The sequence below is a fragment of the Eretmochelys imbricata genome, chromosome 19 (genome assembly GCF_965152235.1).
Source record: "Eretmochelys imbricata isolate rEreImb1 chromosome 19, rEreImb1.hap1, whole genome shotgun sequence".
Lineage (NCBI taxonomy): Eukaryota > Metazoa > Chordata > Testudines > Cheloniidae > Eretmochelys > Eretmochelys imbricata.
Window position 1 is genome coordinate 4698176 of NC_135590.1, and position 21495 is coordinate 4719670.

The 21495-nt window shown below is 43.6% G+C and overlaps 1 protein-coding gene across 1 annotated transcript in view; it reads left to right on the top strand.

The window, feature by feature from the left end:
• The first annotated feature begins 1331 nt into the window (after positions 1-1331).
• The window catches only part of CSMD2 (CUB and Sushi multiple domains 2), a 536402-nt gene continuing 516238 nt past the window's right edge, over positions 1332-21495 (top strand). Inside the window, exon 1 of the mRNA XM_077837745.1 lies at positions 1332-1488. Coding sequence (XP_077693871.1) covers positions 1332-1488 — 157 coding nt within the window. The remainder of the gene's footprint in view (positions 1489-21495) is intronic.

Below are 21495 nucleotides of genomic sequence, written 5' to 3' on the forward strand. Positions count from 1 at the left end.
GGAATCCCCAGATACCTGGGGCGGGGGGGGGGTCTCTTGCGTTTGCCCAAAGGGACTGAGCTTAAAACTGTGTGAATGCAAAAGGGGGCAAAGGTGTGTGGGCTTTCTAATGTCTGGTGTGTCGCGGACGAGCCCCCACGGAGCTGAACATCATTGCGAAGTGCCTGAATGTGGCTTTAACAGGCAGGATTTTTTTTTTTATTTGCATGCAACCGTAAGGGCAAATGTGCTAGTCCATGCAAAAAAATAAAAATAAAAAAAAAAGCCAAAACCTTCCTCCTGCCAGCTCTGCAAAGCAGCAGGCCAGTGAAAAGAAGCATGCGCTGATTTGGGAAGAGGTGACGCAAAGCCCCCCCCGGATCTCCAAAAACATTTCCCCCTCTCCTCCGCTACAACCAGTCCCACCTGTCAGAACCTAATCTCTTCCCAGGAACACATGGTACTGGGAAAAGTAACAATTGCAAAGCGGGGAGCTTTCTCTGGGAGGTGTCTCCCCCCGCCCCCCAGCCTTGCAATCCCGCTTGTGTTTGTAACGCAATTTCCTTGGTCGCGAAAAGGGTCCATGTCATCAAGGTGTTTACACAGCCCCCCAAAAAGACCGGGGGGGGGGCGTGGGAATTCTGGATGATGCATGCAAGATTTATTCTAGCGGATATGTGAACGCCAAGGAGAGCTGCCGATTGGACATCATATCTGTGTATTAAGAGGAATCTGCGGGAATTGCTTCTCTAAAGGAGAAGAGACCTGGGGTGGGTATTAAAATGAACAAATAAAGGGGATCCTAAAACATAATGTGTTGTTTGTCGTTTCTGGGAGGATGGAGGGAAGGGTGGGGGTAATAGTGGAATAAAAATCTTGAATCAGATACTGTGTGTGTGTCACACACGCAACCCCTCCGCCAAAATAACACAGCTGAAGTGCCCCCTTTCCCAGGATTTAAGAAAGACGAGAACAAGGATGTGGAGGTGATTAGTCACCTGGATGCTGCTGATGTTGATCAAAAAGTGTAATTCCCTAGGAACCTTCTGCTGCTAATCCTGAAAAGCTTGATCCAAGATAGTCATTTTTAAGTGGGGGGGGGGGGGAAGGGAGGGGGAGAAAAAAGAGAGCCAGCCCTCCTCTCCCCAAGCCAGTGCGAGAGTTGGTTCATTCCAGCTGCAGAAGCTCTGAGCCTTCCATGCATTGGGATTTTTTCCCGAGCTAAAATAATAATCATAATCATCATCCTGACCTTCCCCACCCCCCCTTGCTTCCTCCTCTTCCTCCAGCCGATCCGAGGACCATCCCAGTTGTAAAGGGGAGAGGACCACAAAACCCCACGACCCCTTGACATGCAACCTTCTTTGGGATGGGACAGGACGGGATGCAGCTGCGGCTTTAGAAGGAATTGGGGGAAATTGGGGATCTTTGCTCTCATGACGGTGGAAGTGAGCTACTGGAGCCGGATTCTGCTGCTCTTTGTGGGGTTGTTGGCTGCATCAGCAACCGGTGAGTGCAATGGAGGAAGCTGGCAACTTTGGGAGCTTCCCCCCCTCACCTCTTGCTGCTTGATTCAGATGTAATTCTCTTGCATTTGGGGGGTTTATATATATATATATATATGTGTGTGTGTGTGTGTGTATGTGTGTGTTTTTGTGTCTCTCTTTGGGTGGGAGGAGGAGATCCTCCTTTATAGCCCATGCAGGGATCACGTTTGTTGCTGTATATCTCCATAGGAAGATAAAGTTTGCAGGTACTGTATATCCTATGGGGGCAACAATTTTACAGTCTGGGTTCATAAAAAGGTGTTTTTGTTTCTTGTTTTACTCCCCAGCTTCAAAGGATCAGATCAGTGTGTCCCAAATGTGAGAGGACCAAGAAAAATGCCGTCACTTCTTTTTTTTTTTGGCATCTTAGTTCATTATTTCTCTACCCCAATGTTTGCCTACAGCCTATAAAATAGATTGAGGGACTTCTTACATGCAGATGGAAGCACTCTTATGATTCCTCCTTTCTCCTCAAACATTTCGGATTGTGGTGCTTTTAAGCACTAGCTGTTTGGCCCCGGCATTATATAGATATATATTTTTAGCCAAATATGTAGTTTTAATCTTAGGAAAGGTCAAAAATAGATTTTAAAGATGAGGTTTAACCCTCTCCCCCCGCCCCTGCTTCTGAAACTGCCTTTGCAGCATAGCCGAAGCGAAGGATTCAGTTTGAAACTGAAGTTTGTGGTTTTTTTTCTGCTGCGGTCTTGTATTGAGTCTGGCTTTGTGTAATGGCGGGGGGGAAGGAGGGGGAGGAAAAACATTGTTCTTTTCTTCCTTTAACACTGAGGGGTTCCCAATTTCCCAATGTTTCTAAATAAGGTTTGTCTGAATGTGCCTCATGCAACAAGGCCAAAAGACACTGTGTGTGTGCACACATGGGGGTGGAAAACTGCCTTTTTTTTCTTTCTTTGTTTTTTGTTGTTGTTGTTGTGTGTTTTTTGGTAAACTTTTATGTTGTATTTGAAATGCAACACTGATTTTGTGGTGTAAGGCAGACTTCCTCCAAGGAGACTCAGAAAGACCATCAGCACCTTTTCCTCCTGAGGTATCCAAAGAGTTTTACCAACCAGGGGCACCAATTAGGGTAGGAGGAAATCAGTTCCTTGGGAGTAAATATACAGATAGATATCTTCTTGATTTTTTTTTCTCCCCTCAGCACAAAGCATTGAGTCTGTCTGAGGACAGAGAAACCTCCCCCCAGCTCTGTGCTGTTTGGCTGGGTTGAGTGGAGTGCTGGACATAGACCTAAATGAGTGATTTACTATTTCAGGGGTTTACAATTCTCCTCTTTCTCTCTCCTTTCCTCCTTGCTCCCCATTGCTATATTTGACTCGTGCATGCAAGATTTTTGTTGGTTTTCTTTCAGTGCCTGGTTGTTTTGTGTTTAGTCCTTCTTGCTAGCACAGCTCCCTTCTTTTTTCTCCATTTTTGCTTCATTTAAAATTATACCTATCCAGGGTCCTTCACCTTTGGGCTATTAATTGATTTGTACCCCCTTCCTCTTTTACACAAGTGCCAGCTCTGCAAAAGCTCTCCAGAAGTCCATCATTGTTTTAGCTGCAGTAGGATCACGAGGCAACGATCTCTCTGTGTATCTGTGTGTCTGTGTGTTTTGGTTTTTTCCCTGCACGCCGCCACTTCTTCATGAGATTCTGAACAACCTTTTTATCAAAACAAGGGATCAACTCTGAGATTAGTAAGATGCAGCTCGTTAACAGCGATGCTGTAACTGTGCCTATTGGGTGAAGGTGCCTACTGGTTCCTGCAGTTCTCCGATCAGATATTTTCAGGTTAGCCTAGGGTTAGACTCGCTGGTCCTAATAATGAGCCTCTATGGGACCGCGTCCTCAACATGCTATCTCTTCAGCCTAGCCTTTCCCTGGGGATTGCGTGGCTAGCAATAACCATGAGTTCCCATAGTGTGGCACTAGAGATGTATATATAAAACTATCAGTTAGTAGTTCTAGCCTGTCTCAAAAAAAGAAAAAGAGCAAAAAAAGAAAATTGAGAAATCATACTGTTATTACATTAACCTTACTCTATCTAATTATTTAGAGCTGTCAATATTCCCACAGCCTGATACAGTTCGGGGGCGGGGTGGGTGGGGGAATGGCAGATTGCTGCAGATGATCTCTACAGATGCAAGTGTTTCTCAGGAAATTACAAGCATGGTCAGTTGTCTTAATCTTCTGCAAGGAACTGAACCAACTGTAGCTAAAGCTATTCTCTTTATAAGGTAGGGGACATGCATTTTTCTTCAAAGAACAATAAATTTCTTACACACTCGCTGAATTTAAGAAGAGGTGCAGGAATAACCTGGCAGAGTTTGTTGTCTGTTTCGAGAAGATACTGGCGACTAGCAATATGCTGCTAGTCAGAGAGAGGGCATACCACGTAATAGTTTTGTAGTTTTTCTTATCCCTCAAAGGCAAGTTCTTGTCATGATAATTTTTCACCCTAAGCTATCTGTGCATTGTTAATGAAAGATGTCTCTGAGATGTATTTGGGGTGCATAGGTTGGATAATATATATGGACAGACACATACAGCATATATTTTTTTTAAAAAAGCCGTTGTAATGGAGGTCATTTGTACCATTATAGTTAAGACTGTGTTTTGGTGATTAACCTCCTGTTGATGACTGGATTATACAAAGATGTACTGGGTTGGAACATGGCCTAGACATTTGTTTCTTTTGTCCTGATAGAAAGTAGTTTTGGCTGATTTCTTTCTGAAAAGATGGGAGAGGGGAAGGAAAGTTGAGTATTCATTTTGAGCTGCTGTATGGGCACGCAAATAATTCATTTTATTAATCATCCCCTTTTAAAGGGAGTTTCTTTCGTCGGATACGCTGATACCTCGTACAGCAATAGCCTAGGATGTAACAACCTAGTGGTGGAATGGAGTTTAGGGCTAGACTAAGCCTGTAAACAATGTCCAGTATAACTGTAATGAATTCCCTGCTCTCCCCTTATTCCTAGGGGAAGGGAAGCAGTCCTTTATTCCAGCCTTTTACTGGGTGCAGCTTATTTCCTCCTTCATGTTGGGACAACCCTGGCTAATGTGTAGAGGGCCGGGCAGAATAGGGGTGTCAGCCAATCCCTCTGCCTCCTTACATCCTTCCTGCCCACCTGCTTGCGAGAGGTGGGAAAACCAGGCGCGCTGCTTCTGCTCTCCCTCCTTCCAGCAGTGTGGGGACCGTGGCTGCAGCCTCATGGGAGTGCGGGCTAAGCTGTGGCTCCTCCTTCCCACATGAGACACTGCTAGGGCTGTAATAAACTCGCTTCATGCAAAGGTTTCCTTGTCTCCATCCATGCGCTGTTCATGCTCCTCAGTTTCCCATCAAACAATCAGGTTCAGACCCAAAATCTCAAAGCAGAATTTTTGGTGGAAAAACCTCTTCGTTTGGCCCAGTTTTGTGCTGGGAAGCTAAGAGTTGGGAATGAGCCTCCCAGGCAGAGAATTGGGAGTGTATTAGGCTGGGAGAAGTAATGGTCCCCCCGGGGGCTATCTCTTTCTCATTGGCAGCACAGAAGCAGTTCCTGCTGGCCAAGTAAGAACATTTCTGAGCCAGCTTTCAGATGGAGCACAACCGCCTAGAATCTTGGGGGATGTATCAGCCCAGTTCAGAGCAGGCTCCATATATCTGCATTTCCTGAGCCAATTGGACCAGGATGCTGGTGCGGAATTGCATGCGGTTTTGCACAGGGAGTCGCACGGATTCTCTTCAAGTATAAACTGTTAGTGAATACGCTGGGGGAAGTGTTCCTTGAATGTTCACTACACGTCCTGAAGCTTTGGCTTTCTTTGCGTTTTGGGGGATCAGGATGGGAGTGGGAGAAAGTAATTTACTGGAGAGACAACATGGTGTAATGTCTAGGCCACTGCCCTATGATTCGGGAGACCCAGGAGCTATTCCATGCTCTGCCACTGCCTTTCTGTGTGACCTTGGGTAAGCCACTTCCCTTCTCCCTTGCCTATTTAGATTCTGGACTCTCTGGGGGAGGATCTGCCACTTACTTTATGTTTGTGTGGCACCTTGCGCAGCTGGGCTTGGGCTGCTCCGCATTACTCAAATACAAATAATTATGTAGCTATTGAAATCTCAGACCTTAATTTCCTTCCTTGCCAGAAATATCTGTAGTTCCCCAAATATCTCCTGGTGAAATGGTTTATTTTCTGGATTGAGCCGTCTCCCAGCTGCAGTGCTACAGAGGATAGGTGTCTGATCAGACTAATCTTGAGTGGCCAGCTTCCAATTGTCTAGGAGCTTCTGTCCAAAGGGGAGACACATCAAAACGGGTGCAGGGAACATGATCCAGACAATCTGCCATGGATCCCAATAGTTGTACTCAGTACCAAGTTGGTTCAGTTCTGAGACTATCACTGAGCAATTTGTCAGGATCCTTTGTACTATACCTGCTTTATAAGAAACCCTTTTTCCTTGCTCTGCAAAAATGGCTAGTCCAGTTGCTGGGAGAGGGCACAGTAATTCCCTTGTTCACCACCTTCACCTGTATTCCTGGCAGCTGCCAACCATGAGGCACACTGTGCTGCTTGCTGTCTGCTACTGTCTCCTGAGAAGCCACTTGTCTATGAAATGTAGAACTTTGGTGTCTCAGATTTGTCAGTGTCACTGGTTAAGTCCAGGATTGTCTATTGAAAACGAGGGCCCAGAGCTGCAAACCTCGATAATTTGTTCATATCTGTTCTCCACATTTCTAAAAAATGAACTAAACTCGCAGTCTGTAGTATCCATCGTCTGCACTTCTTGGGGCGTGAGCCTGGCTTGACGTCGTCATCATTATTACTTACGGTACATATTGCAGTAACGCCTCGTAGCCCCAGTCACGGACCAGGAGCCCATTCTACTAGGTGCTGCACAAACACAGAACAAAAAGAGAGTCCCCGCTGCGAAGAGTTTACAGTGTAACTCCTGCATTCTGTTGGGCACCAGAAGGACAGAGGGATGTGTTCTTTGGTCCTCTAGAATGATGACTGCAGCACCAGCAGCCATAGGTTAAGGGATGGAGAGTAGGTGAAGGTTTACCAGGTTGGGCCGTAAATCTTACTTGCTGTTGATTGTGGTAGTAGCTAGGGGTCCCACTCAGTTATCGGGACCCCCAGTATGACAGGCATTGTACAAGCACATCCTGAAAAGACACTTTTGTTTTTAATCCTCAGAAGATGGTGAGTATGTGGAGGTGGGAAGTGAGGGGAAGGAGAGTCTCCCTAATATATGAGACTCCTGCTGGGGTTTCTTCCATGATCCAAAGATCTGATGCTACCGGTTCTCTGGTCTCTTCTCTCCTCCTCCCACCAAGGAAAAATGAATTCTAAGCTGCTTGCTAGGCCCGGGCGTGAAATCTGAGCCTGCTTTGCCATCTTGTTGAGGCAGGCTTGACACACAGATCAGTTCCAGCTTTGTTTCCCTGATGCGTGTTTGAGAGCCCCTCTGCAAGGCTGTGGGCAAGAAAAATGAGGACATTGGACTAACTGAAGCCTTGGATTTCTCTGAAGTTTGGATTACTGTATGGACAAAAGAAAGGTGCCATGAAGAAGAGTCCTGGGGGATCCCTGGCTTTTTGATACCTCCTGAAAAGAGAGGCTGGTCTTGCACCACTGAAATCAATGGGGATGTCGTCACTGACGTCATTGGGAGCAGGAGCAAGTCCTGTAAGATGTGGAAATTCTATAATGGTTATCTGTCAGTAAATGTAACTGGAAGAACACTGCCGATGGCTTGTTCTGGGCTGTTACTTATTTTCAAGTTGGTTGTCATCAAGAGCATAGGCAACATCTTTCTATTTTAAGGTTTTATCATGCTGCTCATTACCATAGTATCTGAGAAGCTTCCATGTTAAAAAAAAAAAAAAAATCAATCCCATTCTTGAATGCTTGAATTATTCACAAAACCCTTCTGTCATTAGAGCTAGAGTGTGCAAGCGTCCAGAGAGGCTTATTGAGGATTGGCAGGCCTTGATAGCCTATTGTCACGATTATTGTAAAATAAACGTGAGTTTTTAGAAGGGGCATATAAAACCACCTGCTTCAAGGCCAAAACCAGCCTCTAAATCATGGCGGTCAGGAGGAAACTCTCCCTGAAGGCAGGTTATCCCTTAACTGAAAGGGTTCTTGTACCTCCCTCTGCAGCAGCTGGCTGGAGACAGGATACTGGTTTAGACGATCTGTTGCCGGGTGATCATTCTTAGGTTGCTATGGAGAGAACAGAAAAAGCATCTCAACTGCTGTACCAACTGTTGGTCTTTATAAAGACACCCAGGCCACGGGCGTACGTCGAGCGCTTCAGGGGGCACTGCTGTGCTGCTAAAACTGCTGCGAGTCTGGTGAAGATGCTCTATGCTGGCAGGAGCGTGCTGTGCACACGAACGCTTATGTCGGTGTCGCGTACGTTGCCCCGGGGGGGGTGTGGAATGTTTTCGCCCCTGAGCGACACAGGGTTCGCCCACATAGGCTGTAGTGTAGATTTCGCTGTAGGAATTACACGGGCGAGTTTAAAAAGTCTGTAATACGCGGTGACTTTAGTGCTGCGCGCTTGGTCACTACTAGTTGCAGAGTGGTGCTCTGCTGTACGTCACTCATTTTTAACCCTTTTCGGGCGGGGTGTTGTAAGTGATCAGCACTGGTCCAGCGCAGCTGCGATCAGACTCTGAGATAACCGCCCCCCGCCCCAGACTTCAGCAGGAGCCGAGTTAGGGTGACACTAAGTGCTTTTGCAGATCACCCCCTCAGATGATTGTAATGTGAAATATACATCATTCTTGTCCAGAAGAAACTGATGACAATATTAATGGTCAGAGATATTCTGGAAAACTCAGGCAGTCTAACCTTATTTAGCATCGGTCATATAACATACGCCCTATGGAGATTCCCAGCTGTACCTATAAAGAACTTTGTGAGAGCTGACTCAGGAATGGCCTTTGAGTGTCTCACCTCTGAGCTTCCTTCAGCTGAAGGCAAGTCCTTAACAGCGTTTTCCACGGTGGAGCCCTAGTGTGAAATAAGGAAATGCTGTCTGCTGGACAGACGGGGACTTCTGATTCAATGATTCTGTTCCATCTCCGCAGCTGGCCGTGGGAAAGAGAACTTCTCCTGTCTGACTTCCATTTACACATCTGTACAGCGGGTGGAATAATGCTTACACGACAATGTTGTTGTGTATAAAGTGCGTTAAGAGCCTTGGAGGGAAACTGCTATACAAGTGCAGAGCTTTATAGCAACAGCACGTAAGACTTCAACAGAGTCCTGCTAATCTGCCTTTGTATCAAGAATATCCCAAGACAGTGTGCCAACGTTATCTTCCATTGGTTTAAGTGGCATTCTATCGAGGCTGTATTTTATCCAGTAGGTTTAATAGGTTTTCACCTATTCTTTCTTTTCACCTATTCCTTCACACTGGTAGCTAGTTGGTCTGGCAATATCCGGAATGATCCAAGGTTTAAAATGTATCCACTTGTGCAAATACAAAGCACAGAGCTCCCAAAGTGTTAGATAAAAGCTATAGCCCTTAAGAATAGGGCAGCAACTGGTAAGTTAACTCACAATGATCCGATATTCATTGAATCTGTCAGTTCAGCAGTCAGTTTGCTTGTTCAGTCTATAGTGATTGCAAATGTCAGAGATGATATTATCACTGTTTAGGCAGAAGGGGGAGTCCATCTTTTCCAAGGGCAGTCTCTGGCAGACGAAGATGTATGACAGGAGGTTAGCAAGTTCAACAGGCAGCTAAGTATTAAAAACAGGAAAATTTTTGAGTCCACCCATTGAAACCCTGGCAATGAAAAAGCAGAGGCGGCCTTATCAATTCTGCATATTAATGGGGGCTTTATATTCTAGCTCTGTAGCTTAATGAAGTCTCTGTGAGGCTATTTATAGGTACAGTGTACATATGAAATGTATTTATTGGGTCTTCCCTCCGTTTCAAGGAAGTGAGAAATCCAGCAGTATGTGCGCAAAGCATTTGACTTCTTGCAGTTACAGAGCAAAGCCTAGGTCATCACGCTCTTCTAATACCATCAAACCTCTTGGGAGGCTCTTTGGGAGAAGATACATACCTGGAACCAAGTGACTCCTATTTTCCTATTCTCTCCCTTCCACCCTCTGCTTCACCCTTCAGTCTTAGTGAGTGAGTGAATTTAGGGTTCATGAAAATGATGGAAGACTGGAACTGGCACCACCTCCTTAAACTGACCCAGAAGGCTCCTGCCAGAAGGCCCCCCTGCTAAAGTCCCTCTTCAAGACCAGTTTCTGCCATGTTGCTTCATGTGAAATGAGCTGACTCACGTAAATGGCCTCTTCATAGAATCATAGGACTGGAAGGGACCTCGGGAGATCATCTACTCCAGTCCTCTGCATTCAAGGCAGGACTAAGTATTATCTAGATCACCCCTGACAGGTTGTTCCCTTTTCCCCTAACCGTTGTCCTTAGGCTGTGAGCGCTTCAGGCCAGGGACCGTCCCTTCTTGAGTGTTTGGAAAGCACTTCGTGGGTGCTGTAATAATCATCACAGCAATGGCTAGAGTCAGGTCTTCTTTGGGTGAATGGCATGCAAGCTTCCCTGTTCTGCCGACTATTTCCCTCCTGAGTTCCTATGCAGCACTGTTCATGCATCTTGGTCCTGACTTGCAGCACACCCCAGGATATGGAGCGAAATAAGGGCTGCATCCTGCAGAAGTGCCCTTCTGGGGAATAAGAGAGGCCCCCTTGTACCTTCTAATGAGCACCAACATACAGAGACCATAATTCATCCCTTCAGTGTTTAAATCCTGGGGCTCCAACCAAAATCAGGGCCCTGTTGTGCTCGGTGCTGTATGTACACCTAGTAAAAGACAGTCTTTATCCCAAAGAGCTTACAATTTAAATTTATGAGCTAGGAGGGATGATTATCAGCATCTTACAGATGGGGAATGTACATCCAGAGAGACTGACTTGCCCAAGGTTGCGCAGGGTGGCTTTGTCAGAGGCAGGAATTGAACACAGGTCTTGAGAGTCCCAGTTGGTTGTCCTAATCCCAAGATCATCCTTGTCTGATTTGTCCATTAAAATATTTCTCTGTGTGGAGTATGTGTAACTTGTACTGGCGACAGGCCTTGGTGGTAGCTGTGTGTGCGCATAGTTAGAAGGTTTTGACACTCCCATCAGTGTGGTATCTCAGTGCCTGTCACCTGGAGTTTTGCTCTGGCACCTGATGAGCCTGCATTATTTTTATGGAAACCAGGATACAGTGATTAAAAAAAATACTTAATAGTATCCCCCATAGTTACTGTATTGACACTGTGCTGCGCTGCTTGGAGTGAACTACGGTGCAATTATGGAAATCAGTGTACTTTGCTTCCAATACACACAATGCAGCGCAGTAATCTGCAAAAATATATACTCCAGACATGCAATGCAGTGGCAGACTAATGTAATGGTGGTTAATGTGTAACTGGGAAAATCCCATTGATTAAAGAAATCAAATTAACTCTGGTTCAGTCTCTTTGCTCACTGCCATGGACGCCGCCAGCCAGAATGGGGATATTATACTTCACACTGAGCCCAAATGTGTAACTTTTTTTTTAACACCTCCTTTGTGAAGAAGCAGAACAGAGGGTTTTTAGTACGTCACTTCACAGTAGATTAAGTACAATGTTCTTCCTCTATGTTTAGATTCAGCGACGTCCCCATTTTCCTGATGGCGGGAATAATCGACGGTCTTTATTAAACGAAGGTTTTCTTGGTGTGGCAATGATCTAGTGTGTGTGCACGTCCAGCAGAGGTTAGTGGTGTGGATTCAGATCTGCACAGCTCTAGCCGAAGCCCAGCGGTGCTAACAACCAGTGGAGATGCTCCATTCGGCCATGTGCTTCTGGAGCAGGAGGATATTGTTTTTATCTCTGCAGCTGGGAGGTTCTGAGTGGCCTTGGCTTCACATCCTAGGGGTGACTGAAGTGCTAGGTAGCTGTGTGTCTGTTATGGAAAACCAGTGTAATGATGGGCTGGAGTAGCACAGAGTTCTGGGAAGCTGGTGGTGGAGAAAGAGGTGGAAAACTGCATCTTCCCCACTCCTATAAACCCATGCAAAGCATGCTGTTTTATTATTTATATTGCGGTATTATCCCGGAGCCCAAGTTGGGATCGGGGCCCCCGCTGTACTGGGTGCTGGATAATGTAGTAAGAGACCGTACTTGTCCTGAAGGAGCTTGCAGTCTAAATGAAGATAATATGCAACAAACAGATGGAGTGTGGGAGGATGTCTGTGATAGGGTCATGTCACGACAGACTGGTTGCATTCACAAGTTGCAGGTTTTTTAGTCGATGTTTTGTAAGGGTCTAAACATTCAAGATGGATTCATGGTAACAGTAACCCCAGCTGGCCACTCGCACATGGTGGTCATGTCTGACGGTAGAGTGCTGTTGGAGATAAGTGTCAAACTAGGATTTCAACAGAGTTCCCAAAGTGGGGTATGTGGACTGGTCCATCAGTGGTGTATGGGCCACTAATCTGGTGGTCCAGGGAGATCTAGCTGGTCCTGGCTGCTCCTCCTAGTTTCCAGCTGCCAAATTGCTTTGAAAGAAGCTAACAATAACTTAAATGCTTTGCTAGGGAGTCTTTTTTTTCTCCCATATAAAGCATCACTGTTGTTGACACTTATTACTGTATTACACTAGTAGTTAGAGGCCCCAGCCAGGAATGGAGTCCTATTGTGCTAGGCAGCATGCAGACATCGAGAGGCGGTCAGCACTTACATCTACGTAAGCAGAAAGTTGGATGGGAAACAAAGGCAAAGGGACTCTCCCAAATTAACAGAGTAAAGATTAGAGCCTAGGTCTTCTGACTCCGAGTCCAGTATCTTATCCACTGGATTACATCATAGGGATGTTATGAGGCTGTTGATGGGAGAGGAGATGTTCATGAGACACTGTCTCTATATGAAAATATTGTGCCCATGCCAGCGGATCTGGAGGCATTTACAGGAGCTATGGTGAAACCAAAAAGTTTCTCAATCCATTTATCAAAGTGACTGCAGTCTTCGTTTCAAGGCAGATAAAACAACAATGAATATCAAGTGAAGATGTCTTTATCCAGAAAATTTTTAAAAAAGAAAAGGGAGAAGATCAGGGCGGTTGGCTGCTGTTTGTATCTGCTCTGTGAAAAGTTAAGCCTGTTCTATCCTAATTAAATTACTTTATTTGGATTTCCCTCACCTATCTTTAAAGCCATAGATTTCTTCTAGTATAAATCATGCAGCTGCCTCTCAGACTGACTAGGAATTGAGAGAAAGACATGGTAGGTGAGGTAATATCTTTTATTGGACCTACTTCTGTTGGTGGAAGGTACAAGCTTTCAAGCTACACGGATCTCTTCTTGCCAGACCAAGTCAGACCAATGGACAATTTAGTCTGCTAACCTGTCTCGGATCATGATGCTGCTTCAGAGAAAAGTACAAGGAAAACTAGAAGTTGGTAATTATTGAATAAATTGCACAGGGAAGAAAGATGGTGCTGTTAGATGGCTAGTCTGGGACTTGCTACAGACTTTCTGTCTAATCTTGGGCCAGTCACTTAGTCTAATTTCCCCATCTGTAAAATGGGGACAACAGTGTTAGTGAATTCTCAAACTAATTAGGCTTTTGAAATGATTGTCAAACTTACTCTGCCAGCTGTTCTTAGGCTGGTTTGAAAAGCTTGTTGCAGACACTCAAAGTTCAAAATTTGCATTGTTAATCAGTCACATCAGTTGTGCTCTTGTTTCTGTTCCCTGAATGGACAGAGTGAATTATGACTCTTGCAATTTAATACACAATTTGAGCCCCACTTTCAATGACTATTTAGAGTAGAAGTTTTCTGTTTTCTAGTAGAGCTCAAATGCTGGAATATTCGCAGAAAGCCAACACAAAAGGTTTGAAAATAGAATCAAGTCAAAATCTGGTTACTATCCCAAAAGATATTTGCAGGTGAGACTTTCCACTGTTTGCCTGACTCTTTGTATCTTTGTGTACTTACGGTAGTGCCTCTTGCTGGAATATCTCAAAGCACTTCATAATTGTCCCATGCACTTTAGTATTGGTGAGAAAATAAGAAAATGGTTACAGATTAAATCAGTGCTTTTAAGAGGTGGCATTGGAACTTGTCAAGGACAAGAATTTTTAAACATCAGGGATCTGGATTCTGGTCACTGCAGTGGCAGGATACTGATCAAGAAGATGGTCCAGTGATTAGGGCAGTATCCTAGTCTGAAGGAGACTGGGATTCAATTCCCTGCCACAGACTTTGTGTGGTCCCGGGCAAGTCACTTACCGTCTCTGTGCTTCAGTTCCCCATCTGTAAAATGGGGATAAGATCACTTCCCTATATGTTGTGAGGATAAGTACATTAAAGATTGTGAAACACCATTACTACATAAGAATGGCCAGAATGCATCAGACCAGTGGTGCATGCAGCCCAATATCCTGTCTTCTGACGGTTGCCAATGCCAGATGCTTCAGAGGGAATGAACAGAACGAGGCAATTATCAAGTCATCTCTCCCCTGTCATCCAGTCCCAGCATCTGGCAGTCAGAGGCTTAGGGACACCCAGAGCATGGGGTTGCATCCATGTCCATTTTGGCTAATCACCACTGATGAACCTGTCCTCCAAGAATTTATCTAATTCTTTTTTTAATCCAGTTATACTATGGTGATTATGGCTAGATAGGTACCATAGATATTTATGGGAAGTTTTCCCTCATTTAGTAATGAAGACAAGAAGGTTTAGAAACTACTTTTATTAAATTCGTGGTGGAAAATACAAGAATGTTTCAAAGTATGATAGAATTAGGATTGATTGTGGATGAACCAGTGCTTCTGTGGAGACAGAAACTAGTGTGTTTTGTGTTGGAGATTACTGCATAAATCCATAGCTGTGTGGAGAGGCTGCCTTTTTAAGGATTATTTTTATGTTTGTGTACAGGATCACTGTAAAAGGTATCTTTCTGGCGAGGAAAAACACTCGGTCTAAAACCATTGAGCAATTTCTTAGATTTTGTTACGCTTTCCCAATCTCTTCTTTTGTTAGCAGTAAGTGAATCAGTGTTCCCGAACTTAAGAGATCTAATCACTTACCATGAGAATCCTTTGTTAATGCTCTGCTAGTTGAAATTAAACACTCCAGCTTGGTTTTAATCATCACTGAGGAAAGCTAGCCCTGCATTTTCAAAATGTAAGAGAGTAGCTGGGCCTCACTCTGTTCTCTCCCTTGCCTGTTTTACGTCTCTGAAACTCCATTGCGTTCGGTGGAATTACACCTGGTTTACATTGCTGTTTGTAAGAGGAGAATCAGGCCCACTGTTAGAATGAAGCTTGATCTGACATTTGATAAGACATTAATGCCAAGTTGTAGGTACAGAAAAGTGGAAGCTCATTTCTACTCTAACAAAGGCACAATTCAGTGTTCCTTTCCCGTTGGATATACTGAATAATACTATCAAGAAAAATATATTTCCTTCCAAATAGGAAGCATGTTTCCTGTTAAAGGTAATGAATCCTCGTGCTTTTTGAGAACCGACAGCATTTTTAAAGATGTTGCTCATATCACACAGCGTATCGATCGTCTCTCTGTTGTTTTTTGTGTATCCATTATGTAAAGGTTAGGCAATGATTGCGGACCCTGGACATCTGTCAGCAACTGTCTGGGAATATTTTCATTAAAGTTAAGCATCTTTCAGAGAAAGATGCAATATGTTAATAATAAAATGGTGTCACCTCCTGAAATGCTTAGCTTTGGAGATGTGGGAAAGCTGTACCTGATGGCAATGTTTTATTTTTAATCAGATGTTTAAAATGTTACACTCAAGGGAAAGCTTCTGAAAAGACTTAAGGCCATGAGCAGCCCCATTACTTACATGCTTCAGCCTCTGCGGAATTAGGCCCCAATTTTGCAGCCAAGATGAAACATCGTATTTTCTGTTAATGGAGTATGCCAAAGCTAGTAGATCAATAGTAAATAGAACTTGCTTTTAAATGTAAAATTACAGTCATCTGCGGAGTGCTTCCAGCTGGTCTGTTAAAGAAAATGACTGACATAGATTTAAAAATGAAAGGAGACCAGGGATGGGGCATAGGGGTAGAAGGCTAGTTGACAGGCTAGGATAGCTAGAGAAAAGTAGCTCATGGCAACTTTGTTGTTGTTCAAGTCGGTGGAAGACTGAGGGAGTTTTTCACTTCTAGATCATTTGGTTCTATCCCAGGTGAATAGTGTCAGAAAACAGTTCTTGTCCTGAAGTCCGCATGAAATTAGTAGGTGCTCTCAGATCAGTTTGTAGGGGGCTGGTGTTCATGTCACCCTTGACACTTAAGGCTGTACTTTGTCACTGTAACATTTCACAGCACTAAACTTTTAACCCCTTGGTCCTCTAGATCTGCTTTGAGCTGGGTTAGGCAACAAGATGGTCCAAATGCCAGAGGCTGGTCAATGCTATGGAAGGCAAAGAGCTATTTAAGTTAAAGGACAATGTTGGCAAAAGAACAAATAGGTCTAAACTGGCCATGAGTAAACTTAGGCTGGAAATTAGAAGAAGGTTTCCAGTCATCAGAGGAAGGAGGTTCTGGAATGTTCTTCCACTAGGAGTAATGGGAACCACCAGCCTAAGTGGCCTTAAGATGGAGCTTGACAACTTTGTAGGTCGGATTATATGACAGTTGCCTGTGATAGCCGGAGACTGGACTTGATTACTTAGAAGGTCCTTTCCAATCCTAAGTTTCTATGATACTAAGGAAACAGGATCCTTAGCAGTACCTTAGATAGTCCAGCTCCAAATGGACACTTGGTGCCAGAGCCAAAGGTCGTCGATGTCTCTCTGTTGGTTTAGTGGCTTTTGGATGAAGCCCTTGTGCCCTCAGCGTTTGGAAAAAGAGCAGCAGTGCATTTGACAGAGAAGCCAAGGAGACTCCTCTACCTTCCCTGAATCCTACCTGTGGTTCCTTTACATGGGCGTGGCGTAGGACAGAATCTTGTGCGGTCCGTGTGGCCCAGGCGGTGTGGATGCATAGCAGAATCGGTGCCCAGCTTGCAGTCTCCATGTGAAGAGTGAGTCTATTTCAGAGGATTTTCAGTGAGCAAGCAGCTAATGTTTTACAGAAGGGTCTGTCACTTATTCCCGCTAATCGCTGTGACAGTCTTAAACAAGAGAACAAATTATAGTCTTTTTCCCCCCCTAGGAAATATGTACATTAAAAAAAGTTCACCCTGTGTTAACTATTCAGTTGAAAGCTATCTAAATTCGAGAAGAGAACAATTGATCTTTTTTTGGATTGAGAGGTAGGATTAAATAGAATAGGTCTAAGGAGGAAAATGAGGCTTTAAATGATCTAAGGATAGGAAAAAATAATGGCAGTGGAAACAGATTCCTAGACCCACATGAAAGCCATAAACCAGCAAGCATGACGCATGCACTTACAGCTCACACGTGTGAGTAGTTCATTGAAGTCGGTGGGAATACTTGTGCATAAACGGCAAGATGAGCACCAAAAGCGAGAATTTTCTTTAAAAGGATCTGCGGGCTCCTATGTGTTAAAAAGAAGTCAAATTTAAGTGCCACGGTCAGTTAAGAGGAAAGAATTTGAACAGAGGGGCACTTAAAGTTGAGAGCAGAGCTAATAGTTTGCAATGAAAATTCAAATTTTACTTTGTGTGAATCATCCATGAAGAGACTGGGAATATCCACAATCATTTCAAACATTCAATTAAATAATTCTTTTATTCTGCCATCAGTTCTTAGCTTGTTCACAAAAAGTTTGTTGCAGATACTCTCGGTTTGAAATTTTGAACTGTGCTGTTTGGCCACACAAGTCCTGTGCTCTTGTTTCTGTTGCCAGATTGGACAGAGTGAGTTGTGAATTTTGCAATTTAGTATACAATTTGAGATTCACTTTCAGTGACTATTAGATGTGGATGTTTCCTATTTGCTAGTAAAGTTCCAGTGCTGGAATATTCTCAGAAAACAAACACACAAGTGTCCTGAATAGAATTAAGACAAAATTTGATTAATATCTCAAATATTTGCAGGCAATATTTTCTACTGTTTGCATGTCTCTCTGTAATTTAGATGACTTTGTATTGTAATAATTAGCATTTGTGTACTTATGGTAGTGCCTTTTGGTGGAAGATCTCAAAGCACTTTGTCATAAATATAAAGGGAAGGGTAAACCCCTTTAAAATCCCTCCTGGCCAGAGAAAAAAATCCTCTCACCTGTAAAGGGTTAAGAAGCTAAAGGTAACCTCACTGGCACCTGACCGAAATGACCAATGAGGAGACAAGATACTTTCAAAAGCTGGGAGGAGGGAGAGTTACAAAGGGTCTGGTCTGGCTGTCTATATGCTGCTTTGCCGGGGATAGACCAGGAATGGAGTCTTAGAACTTTTAGTAAGTAATCTAGCTAGGTACGTGTTAGATTATGATTTCTTTAAATGGCTGAGAAAAGAATTGTGCTGAATAGAATAACTATTTCTGTCTGTGTATCTTTTTATAACTTAAGGTTTTGCCTAGAGGGGTTCTCTATGTTTTGAATCTAATTACCCTGTAAGGTATCTACCATCCTGATGTTACAAGGGGGATTTCTTTACTTCTATTTACTTCTATCTCTATTAAAAGTCTTCTTGTAAGGAAACTGAATGCTTTTTCATTGTTCTCAGATCCAAGGGTTTGGGTCTGTGGTCACCTATGCAAATTGGTGAGGCTTTTTATCCAACATTTCCCAGGAAAGGGGGGGTGCAAGTGTTGGGAGGATTGTTCATTGTTCTTAAGATCCAAGGGGCTGGGTCTGTAGTCACCTAGGCAAATTGGTGAGGCTTTTTACCAAACCTTGTCCAGGAAGTGGGGTGCAAGGTTTTGGGAAGTATTTTGGGGGGAAAGACGTTTCCAGACAGCTCTTCCCCAGTAACCAGTACTTGTTTGGTGGTGGTAGCGGCCAATCCAAGGACAAAGGGTGGAATATTTTGTACCTTGGGGAAGTTTTGACCTAAGCTGGTAAAGATAAGCTTAGGAGGTTTTTCATGCAGGTCCCCACATCTGTACCCTAGCGTTCAGAGTGGGGAAGGAACCTTGACACACTTCATAAATGTCCTTTGTGCTTTTGTATAGATGAGAAAATAAGAAAATTGCAGCAACGAATAACTGAGTGCTTTTTAAGAGGATGGTGTTTGAGCTTGCCAAGGACAATAATTTTGTACATCGAGAAACTGGGCACTAATCACTGGCAAAAGTAGTCCAGTAGGCAGGGCGCTAGCCTAGAACTGTGTAGGAGAGCTGGGTTCAAGTTCCTGATCTGCCACAGACTTCCTGTGTGACCTTGGGCAAGTCACTTACTCTCTCTGTGCCTCCATTTCCCATCAGTAAAATGGAGATAACAGCACTGCCTTGCCTCACAGGGGAGTTGTGAGGATAAATAACTGAAGATTGTGTGATGCTCGGATGCTACAGTAATGGTCTGTAAACGTGTCTAAGACTGAAACTGGACATGCAAGACTTTTGCTTTGGAAATGGTAAATCCTGCATAGATATGGAAACAATCAGATTGCTACACTGATGTTTAGGGACATCTATCAGCAATTGAGACTTGAATCAGAACAATGGCTGCAACCCCACCTGAGGTCAGGTCAGACACATTTCTAAATAAGAATGTATTCCCAAGATGATGATCTCCCTGTACGCAGTTCCCCATCTGTAAAATTGAGATGATAGCACTTTCCTGCCTCACCGAGGATAAAACATTTTTGAGACTTTCAAGCATCAAAGTGATGGAGTCTGTTGCAGCTCTGCCACTGGCCTGCTGGATGACTTTGGGCAAGTCACTTCACTGCTCTGTGACTCAATGTCCCCATCAATAAAATGGGGATAGTGATACTGAACTCCTTTGTAAAGTGCTTTGAGAACTGCTGATGAAAAGAGTGACATAATTTTATTAATTAATATGGATGCTATATACATAGCAAGCTAGATGGTAGGTGGAACTAGGTCAGATATCTTCTCTTATGGGGAGTACCATTCCCACTGACCTTAAGAGTTCATTGACCTTTGTAGGTGGATACTTTGCTTCATAGTTAATAGAGATGAATGAAATCACAGCTAGCTTTAGATCGGTCCCGCCCAGGGTGACGTTTTTTTTGTTGAAAATAAGACTACAAAAACTAAGCAAGAATGAGAATCTAACAGGAAGGAATCTGTAAATTAGCCTTTTTCTTTGATTTGTGAGATGGTTCAAAATTAAATCCTGTTTTTCCCCCCTTTCTATTTTTCTTTTCAGAGAAATGGACCCCCCACCACCTGAGCTGAAAGCGACTTTATATGTTTGAGTACGGTGTGTAAGCCATTTAAATGCAAATATCCTTCTGCCGCAAAATAATTGAAACCCAAATAGGAAAAACTTGTTTTGGGGATAATAATTAGTGCCTTTATAAATGAGGCTGCATAAAACCTCAGTTTGCGGGAGTTTGTACAAACCTTTTCATTTTAATTTTTATGGTGCTCAGCTCTGAGTTTTGCTTTCCCTCTCCAATTGAAATGAATCACACAATTCAAAGCAAACCACGTTTGAAATCGGATTGTACTATTCTTATTAAAATGTTTGTATTACAGCAGGGCTTGGAAGCCCCCACCTAGGTCAGGACCCCAGCATGCTTGTTGCTGCAGACACATGAGACAGTTCCTGCCACAAAGAATTTAAATCTAAGTAGACAAAGCGTGGTATCATTGTCGCCATTTTACTGATGGAAGAGAGGTGACATTTTTCAAAAGCTCCTAAGACTACCAGTGAGACTGAGCCTTGTAGGTGCCAGAATGACAAGGGTATTTCGATGCCTAAAGATGCCAAGTGGGAATTACAATACCACCTAAACAGGGTAGATGCCAAACTCAGGCACTTCTGCAAATCCTACTAGACACCTGCCTGCATCTTCTGGTTCTTAAATGCCTTCGTAAATCTGCCCCAAGTGCCAAAATAACTTTCAAAAATGGACTTAGGATTCTAATTCACTTAGGCACTTTTGAAAATTACCCTAAAGGACTCGCCCAAGGTCAGGGCGCCCAGGAGTTGAACCCAAATCTCCTAAGTCCCAGCCTGGTGCCTTAACTGCAAGTTTGTCCTTCCTCTTGTGGGCCAGCTTCTGGTTTTGCATCAAAAACATTTGAACCTATGAGTTTGGATTCAAAGCCATCATGCTATCACGAGGCGGAATGTAGGAACTTTCTGCCAGCTTTGGCCCAGTTCTAAATGTAAGACATGGAAGAAACGTCAAATGAATCTGCTGACTATTGCATTCCCTTAGAGGATAACCAGGGACATTTGAAAAACTGTGACAGGAAATCACTGAGAAAACCTAATGAGAATTTGAGGAACACTGGAGACAGCATGGGAAGAATGTGCATTAATTGGTTAATGCTTGTAAAGTGTTTTGAAGATGAAAATGGCTATATAAGTACTTGATATTATTACTATTATGCTGACAAAGGCTATGTAGAAAGGAGTTGTGGAGCTAAGGGAGCAGTCGGAATTGATTAAGAGACAATTCTGAAAGAGTTTTTGAAGGGAGAAAATTGCATCTCTTGAGAAAAGGCCATTTGGGCAGAATATTGGGATAACAGGCTTACTTGTCAGTAGTTAAGCAAATAACTTGTAGTGAGTGACTTTTGTTCCTCCTCTGTGTGAGTTGTCCATGCAAAGTTCCCAATTTCATCAAAATTATTTCTTCAGATCATTACGGGACTGTTGGTAGTTTTCAAACTGTTGGTTGAGTGTTTGATTTGTTGCTTAAAATTTGCTGTCCATGGGTATTCCTGCAAGATGAATATTGTAGTAAATGAGTTTATGGAAAGCAAACTCAGGAGGCACAAACAGGCAAACTATATTTTATTTCAGAGTAACAGCCGTGTTAGTCTGTATTCGTGAGCTGTAGCTCACGAAAGCTCATGCTCAAATAAATTGGTTAGTCTC